The sequence below is a fragment of the Mizuhopecten yessoensis genome, unplaced genomic scaffold (genome assembly GCF_002113885.1).
Source record: "Mizuhopecten yessoensis strain PY_sf001 unplaced genomic scaffold, ASM211388v2 scaffold716215, whole genome shotgun sequence".
Lineage (NCBI taxonomy): Eukaryota > Metazoa > Mollusca > Bivalvia > Pectinida > Pectinidae > Mizuhopecten > Mizuhopecten yessoensis.
The window spans coordinates 176,243-185,024 of record NW_018480005.1 but is presented as its reverse complement, the minus strand read 5'-3'; the positions used below and the strand labels follow the sequence as shown (position 1 = coordinate 185,024).

At 36.8% G+C, this 8,782-nt stretch overlaps 1 protein-coding gene across 1 annotated transcript; it reads right to left on the bottom strand.

Annotated features, from left to right (window-relative positions):
• Nucleotides 1–242: 242 nt before the first annotated feature.
• LOC110442135 lies at nucleotides 243–6,569 on the bottom strand. The gene is made up of 6 exons (XM_021485599.1): nucleotides 6,539–6,569; nucleotides 5,328–5,456; nucleotides 4,129–4,235; nucleotides 2,904–3,012; nucleotides 1,743–1,879; nucleotides 243–1,106 (listed from the first exon to the last, which is right to left on the bottom strand). Exons 2-6 carry the CDS (start codon nucleotides 5,437–5,439, stop codon nucleotides 942–944), a joined length of 630 nt encoding a protein of 209 aa, XP_021341274.1. The 5' UTR covers nucleotides 5,440–5,456; nucleotides 6,539–6,569; the 3' UTR covers nucleotides 243–941.
• Nucleotides 6,570–8,782: the final 2,213 nt, after the last annotated feature.

The window sequence follows — 8,782 nt, the reverse complement described above, 5'->3', positions numbered from 1 at the left end:
TTCTATAAATGCATCCAAGTTATTGACATAAAATGGGAAAATAAGGAATGATGCACTATCATTTTGTCACCCCATTAACCATTTTTCGCAAGGTTGTCCTTTTGACAACCGTATATGTACATTTTTCAAAAACCAATTTTCCTTTTGCGAGATGTACGTGTAGCGAGTACGCACACGACTCTGGTCGGTGTCATTGTCACGTTAATAGCCAACAAGGAATAGAGGACAAGAGCTATCTGGTATATTATACATGTATTTATTTATTACACAATCATACAACCATTTCCACAGGATGCTCTGTTTAAAATGATGGATATATCTTTTCGGTAAACAGTTTTTGAGGTGATCATACATGAAGCTCAGACTCTCCGAAACTCCAGGGGTTATGCTCACTTATATTCTCTGCCAAAGGACTAATACCAGTTATAAGAATGTCAACATGGTAGGGTCTATAAATTACACCGGACAGCTTTTGGCGCAATTCAACCGTCGTCTTAATTCAACCAACCCCAAGGGACCGGAATGTCAGAAGTGAGAGTTTGTCTAAACCAGCAAATAGTGTGGCATCTACTGCTGGAAATCTGTTGACCCTTATGTACAGCAAACCTGATAGTGCTACCCGTGAAACAAGTAAGTCAACTCACCTGGACAGGTGAATGCACTTAATGCATCCTCCGAGTAAGACGTAATGAACATCTATTGTACAGGATTACAATAGAAAGGTAAAATACATACCTGACCACCCCTATGACTAAATAACTGTGGTCCTAATATTCACAATACTATTAATCACCTAGCTATTCCACATACCGTAATAGGGGTGATAAAGATCAGATAAAAACGTCCTCAAGGAGAAAAATATTGAACATTAACATAATTATGGTAAATCTGTAACAAGAATATGAAAGTTAGTTCTTCCTTCATCACAGGTCCTCCTATTCCTACTCTGGAGCCTCACAATCCTTTCCACTTTCCTTTTGGGGAAGTTTATCCCAGCTACATTGTCCGAGGTTTTCATTGTAGTTACATCGCTCATAGAGGTGACAGCAACTGAGACTGTTGTAGTCACATACTTCTGCTGTGTTTTTCGGAGTACCATAATTTATCTGTAAATGATAAATACAACGTACAAGGTATTATGTGTAAATAATTCTGGGACCGTGGGAACAAAGTGAGACATTTGAATGACAGAAAGCCAGTAGACAGAGTTTGAGACATTTGAAAAAGAGGTCGAGTCCTTGGAGAAGAAGTGAGACAATTGAATGACAGTAAGATAAAAAATGGATATAGAGACACTCGAGAGATTGCGGAAAAGTGGAAAGATATTGAAAAAGTTGAAAAGTTTGACAGATAGCGAGAGTGAACAGACAGCTAGACACTAGAAATATAGTTATATAGGACAGGTGTCTGTCTCTCTATCTCTCAGTGACTCGGCCTCTTCGAGAGAAGGCGGTCGAGGCAATGGTAAGTTAGCGAGACAGTGCAGAAGTAAAAAGAGACAATAGGAAAAAGTGAGATAGTGAACCGTTAATAACGCAGTGAAGTTATAGTTAAATGAAGAGGTGAAAGCAAGGTATCGAGGGGAAAAGTTAAGCAGCGGAAATATATTGAGACACTTACAGACAAAGAGGGAAAGAAGTTGAGAGATGTGGAGAAAATGGGACAATAGAAAGGTCCGGACAATATGGAGACATATAAAAAGCAGTTAGTCATACAATAGCAAAAACACGCAGTTAGGTTACCTCACAGTTATCGCAGTTTTTGTTCCCTATGAAGGTATCGTCCGCAGCACGCCACTTGTACACACTCTTAGGAAGCGGCAAGAGACTCCACTCAACCACGTAACTCTGACACAGGTCGATCGTCTTGCTGCTGCTGACTGTGAAGTCACAGAAGTGTGAGATAGTAAATACAGTCAAACCTGCCTCAGCAATCACTACCGTATAACAATCACCCATCTATAAATAACACCTGTGTATGGTAATCGCCCGTCTATAACTACTACCTGTGTATGGTAATCACCCGTCTATAACTACTACCTGTGTATAGAAATCACCCGTCTATATGAACAACCTGCGTATGGCAATCACCCGTCTAAAACTATTACCTGGTATGTCCATCATCCGTCTATACCTTACACCTGGTATGTCCATCATCCGTCTATAACTTACACCTGGTATGGCAATCACCCGTCTATAACTTACACCTGGTATGGCAATAATCCGTCTATAACTTACACCCGGTATGGCAATCATCCGTCTATAACTAACACATGTGTGTGGCAATCATCCGTCTATAAAGGGCCTGTCACACACTACCGATGTTCCTCGCCTGGACCAAATCAGAGCAAAGAATTAACAACGGCGCGAAAATCGTTGTTCTACTAATGTAAGAGCCGATGTGCTACCGAATACCACTTTTCTGTCATCTCAGTGTTACCGATGCGCCGCCGATGTTATACCGAGGCTCAGCCGTTGTTCTACCGATGTGCCACCGTTGGCCGGAGCTATAGCGGAGTAATACCGTTGCACTGCCGATGATACCACCCGTCTATAACTAAAACCTGGTATGGCAATCATCCGTCTATAACTAACACATGTGTATGACAATCATCCGTCTATAACTAACACCTGGTATGGCAATCATCCGTCTATAACTACCAGCTGAGTATAGCAATCACCCGTCTTAAACTATGAATACTACAGGTATAAAGCTTAAACCTGTGTTTTCAAATAAATTAAGATAACATATACGTGTAACTTCTACCCGTTTTATCTACCTCGACGCTGTCCATTGTCTTGATTTTATATTATTTGCTACAAAAACATGATGAGAAAAATTTCATCCACGCATGACTCTATTCTCTGACCCATGTTTATGATATATGATTAGGTGCTATTTACCTGTCATAAAGTATTTAGTTCCTACAACCAGCCAGGGAATGCCATTCTGCATCGATCCCTTTGTAGTTATAGTTATAACTTCTATCTCAGTCAGATCGGATTCTGTATCCTGAAAACATAATTACAGATATTGGAATTCTTCATTTAAATATTTTTTCACAGATCAATAACTTTTTACGTATTTAATCTTAGATGAATAAACTCGTTTTACGAGCTGTAATCAGCATGTTTTTTATATTTCATTTTCGTCATCTATAAATGTTATAGCTTTATACAGAAGTGTCTGGGAGATTCACGAATCTGGTAACACTGATAAAACATATACCTTACAACAGTCTGTTTTATCAAACGAACAAGGACATTTAAGTAAATAAAATTGAAGTGGCTCAGTGCCAATACAGTAACAGTCACTGTGTATGCAAGTTAATAGTGTATATGTTATAAAAATTGTAGGCTTATACAAGTTAAAATGTACAGAGACATAATAAATACAACATACATTGCATACATACCATACATTGTCAACAATGGGTCGTGGCGAATTAAGACACATCAAGATATTAATCTGCCATAAATCATTAAACAAATAATGTTTGAATCGTTAAACATAACGTGTACCAGTGAGGGATCTAAATTATGAATATCTACCTCAACACCCTGCGACGCATCGTTAATTGGAGAGACAGAAAGGCGATTTGGGGTCCGCTTTGGTGAACACCGGAAAGATACGGAAACCCAAGCAGGAAGGAAATTCACCAGATCAGAAAAGAAGTAGTCGGAGTCCAAGATAAATAAATCGGCAAATACAGACCATGTCACACAGAAAAATCATGTAATTGACTGGAATAACTCCAAAGTATTGGACAGAGAGAGCAATAAGTTCAAGCGGCAAATAAAGGAAGCAATCTGGATGCGCCGCAGTTGGACAGTTCTAAATCGATATGAGGGGGCTCATAGACTCTCGCACATCTATGACCAAGTATTAAACAAAGTGTTTCTGAATCGAGTCATTTCGGTACATATATAACAACTTATTGTACATACGCTTACCGCCTAGCCGAATCGACATCGATTTGTGGACTACTCGTACACATCTTACACCTTTGTATGCAAACGCTTCAATGGTCATTTGTCTGATAAAGGTGATATGCAGTACGCTAAATTGACGGATACTTTACTACATGAGATACATTGCATCCATTACGTAACGGCGACATATACCTACCTTGAACACCTTCATTACGTTAACCTCATATGAGACCCCAGTAGAGCCCTCAGGTGCGTTGTCCACACTTTCATCAAGAGTACTTTTTGTAACCTTCCCTTTGAACGCTGAAAAAGAGTAAAACTGTCTACAAGGTGTGTTGTGTGGTTAGGTATTTTAATACACAACCAGATGAATATGTTTAACAGGTTTTTCCCCTGGTTAATTAATCATACAATTTTATAATAAATCCATGTTTTGGGTGGTCGGGTGATAGCACACTCGCCTGTTAACAAAACGGCCATGGAGGAACTCTCTCGATTGGACATGAACAAGTATTCGGTCACTTCAAGACCAACTGTGTGCTTTCATTCGGGGCAATAAGAGTGATTAACAAAAGTTAGAAAATGTATTTCATAATTGTTATAAACTAAATATGGTTTATGTCAATACTAATTGTGGACTCCATATAATGTACTTCATAAACTGCTTGAACGAACTAGTCTTTTCGAAAGAAAATGTCTATTTGACGTTTCTGAAAAATTATCAAGTAAGTTATGGTATTATTTTCGAATGGTCATACAAGAGGTATAGGACAAAACATATCTGACATCAATAGTCTCGTGAGATCTTGTCTTTAGACATGCATGTAGAATAATAAGATGACTAGCTCGAATGTCTACATACAACATATTATTTAGGAACAACGAGAAGGACGATGAGCACAGTATATATAAATACAATACAATATACATTTCATATACAACATTTGATATAGTGCCTTATCTAGCTAGAATAAGCTCTAAAGCGCTTTATAGTACATATGTATACATTTTATACAATCAACACAATTAGCATATACACTTATCAATGCAATTTTGAGGAATTCGCAGGAGCTGTCTTATCAGGCGCGTACTACTAGTTCTATGCCACCTGGCTCATATCTCACTATGTGTGTACGCCTGTTTGTGTGCTGGAGATGTACTGTCGTTGGACGGACAATACCACATGCTCTGCCGTATTCATACAAAGCAATTAAACGAGATGATTAAATAGGGATCAAATATACAACACTATTTATGATAGCGTCAGTGAGGACATTGTCATTTCTTCTTCTTCTTCTTCTTCTTCTTCTTCTTCTTCTTCTTTTTCTACTTCTTCTTCCTCCAGTAAAGAGCAGACCGTCTCTGTCGTATTATCGCACTTATTAGATGACTTACCATACTTTTGGTTACACAAGGCCGTCTGTGGATGCAGCACGTCAGGATCACACAAGCTGTGAGACAGCCGTGCCGAGCCGAAGACCAACAGGACGGCGAATGTAAGCAGCATGATGAGAATCTGTAGACCTGAAAACGTATAAGGGTGATTTCACTAATAGGAAATAGGATCTACCCAAATCATTATTGAACTTTTTTATGCTAAGACTTTTTCAACATTTTACAGCAGCTTAGGTCATGTTAAGAAGGTTTCTATGGATACATCGCCGTAGAGAAAGTCAACAGATACAGGAGCATTTAAAACGCAAATAGTAATGGCAGTCCTAAGGAGGTCCTCTACAACAAACCAATGATATCCGAATATCCACGTGATAATCAAATTAAGACTACGTTTGTCAATAGGTTACTACAGTGCATGTTTGTACTGCCGCATGCACGTTTTACCCTACTTTTATCCTAAGAAAGAAGGAGTTGTCAGATTAAAGTATGATGCGTTCGTCAAGATGGTCCGGACAGTCAGGCTGCACTGTTTTGAAGTACGAAATACACTGGTGATTATCACGCTTTAATTGTAATATATTGAAACAAACTTTATTATATATTAAGTTATGACTGGCACCTCGAACCCGATATAAGTCTGAGATATTCTAATTGAACTGATTCTAGTAGATCGCATTAACCCTCTTTGCAAATATTCCAGGCATATTTTAGCATATTCAAGAGTTGGTCTTATAAAGACTTATCAATCGTCACGCCTACCGTAGAGTTTTAGAAGTAAGCCACATAGGTAAACACGCGTTTCTACCATAGTAATAGTTAATTATCACAGAACAGGTTATGAATGACAAAGAAAAAGGATACAAAGTAACTACAATAGTTACAGAATAGAGTAAAACGGGCACTTACCCACACGAAGAATATTACTATCGAAGTTACAGAATAGAGAAACTTAACACACTTACCAAAAAAGTAACTATAATAGTTACAGAATAGAGTAAAATAGGCACTTACCCAGACTAAGGGTATAACTAGCGTAGTTACAGAATAAGGAAACTTAACGCTTTTACCTAAAGAGTAGCTACAATAGTAAAAAAATGGGTTAAAAAGGCACTTACCCAGACGAAGATTATTACTAGCGATAGGGTAAATTAACGCACTTACCTAACGGGAAATTACAATAGATACATTCTAGAGTATAAACAAGCACTTACCTAGACAAATACACGAGTTTCAAGAATCTTCTGACGACGTTACGAACAGATCTGCACCCGGGGTTTATAAGTACTGGCCAAAGTGAAACAGCTGGTAAATACGACCCTTGCTGTGTCATTAAACTCCCATTTCTATGATGAGTTTTTCAGTTCAATCTGAGTTTTATAGTGATGTTTCTGTCTATTTGACCGGTCGTTGACAAAGTTCGTCACTTATAATTACATTTTTTATTTAAAACATACTTATGTATTTATTTATGTATTTATCTATTGATGAATTAATTAAATGCTATTTATATAAATTCACCAAACTCTTATTACCAATAAAGATGTACTTGTAAGATTGAAAACAAATAACATCATTAAATTTATAATTATAACAGTAACAGCTTATGAATAAAACAAGAGGATTCATAAAAAAACACTTGAGGTAAAAATGTTTTAACAAAATCGTTATCATACAAGGGCGAAAGCCGAATTAAAAGTTTATGGATTAGAGTACAACCGGAACTGAGGAGGGACCGAAAAATTGGCAATGCCATTGTGAACCCCTACAAAAAGTGGATTAAATGAAAATACTAGTACTTAATTAAACATTATATAATTTCAACGAAAAACATAGTATAACATTTTATAAATAACGCGTATAAGATTTCTGCTGGGTACACAATAGATCGAACAGTATAAGAACGGTAAAAGATACTTCGTAATTTTATGAATATATAAACATTTATAAATAAAATTATTACCTACCGAGGTAAATATCGAAGCGATGCAGTAATTGTCTTTACTCTCTGATTTCATTTTATCTACAATAATTGTCTGAGGTGTATATAGTTTCAGCGATATACATAAGGAGTATTGGGATAGATCTATATTTCCCGGTGTAATGTTAATAATCTGCTATTGCGGTAACAGAAGGCCTACTGGACAGCCCTTCCCCCTATATTGTCGCAAATAGGTGCCTATATGCGAGCGCAAAAGTAAAAGATAATTATTGTAGTATATTGTATGCAATTTTAACAAAAGTGATGTTCATATTGGTATATAATAAACAATATTGAGTTTCTATGAAACAGACAGAAAAAAAACTAAAATAATCTGTATCAGAATAAGCTGGTAAATTTACTCAGTCCAGACTAAAAAAGACTTAAATTTTGGTATTATCAGTATGTCCACATATCATCCAATATGATTGGGAATGAATGACAAGGGGGTAATGAAATAACAATTTCAGATGAAGGGTCTGGATTTTCATACCAAAAAATGTCAGGATAATCATTCCAACCAATTTTGATTTTTTCCCCACTGAAAGTAAACAAAATATATCAAAACGTGTTATTTCCCAATATAAACTATAGTAAGGCCAAACACGAGATTACATGTGTTTTAGGTATTCTGATCACGACCCAATTTTTCCTGTCGACCTGATATCATTTTACCACCTGATTGTATCCAAGCCCAATTCATTAACCAGGCAAAGATCACAGTCACTCATTCAAATGTACTTTCTTCATGTTCTGGTCATGGGATGCTCAGCACTCTTTTTGACAGATTACTTAAACATTGAAAAGCGTACGAATGCAGTTTACAATGTGTAGCAAAGCATAATAATGATCTATGAAAAATAAAATCATTGTTTGCCTACTGATCTACTATTTTTTTCTGGAATGTCGCCTAGAACACACATCAGATTTGTTTTTGCCTAAACCACAACCTCTCCCCAAAGAGTAATGGGTCATCCAGGGAAATATTCATGAGTCTGATATAGCACTTCAGGACCTTTCCATCTATGGGGAGTATTTGATGGTAGCATATATGTGTCTAAGAAGAAAAAAGACGAAGTTGTATTCAATTTGACCACTTTTAACCCCAGCCCTCAGAACCTTGTGGATTAGTTCAATTCAATTCAGTGGTTTAAAGGGGTAGAGAACGAAGTAGGGCTAGAGGGGTATGTGTGGGATGACCAATGAACTTCAAATCTTTTATTTCATCACTCGTATAAGTATGTGTCGATAGGACAAGCTCAAGTTCATCTACAAAATTAATAATAATTTGAACTTTGTTTTTATTGACAGAAACAAGTGATGATACATTTATGTAAATTTGTTATATTATCATCAATATTAACAGCATAAGTTTCAGGGAAAATGACATGATGTTTTACTAGAAAGGTTAAAAATGTCGGAGAAATGCATAGTAAATGTAGCGTAAAACATAGAACATGTATGTGATACAAAATAT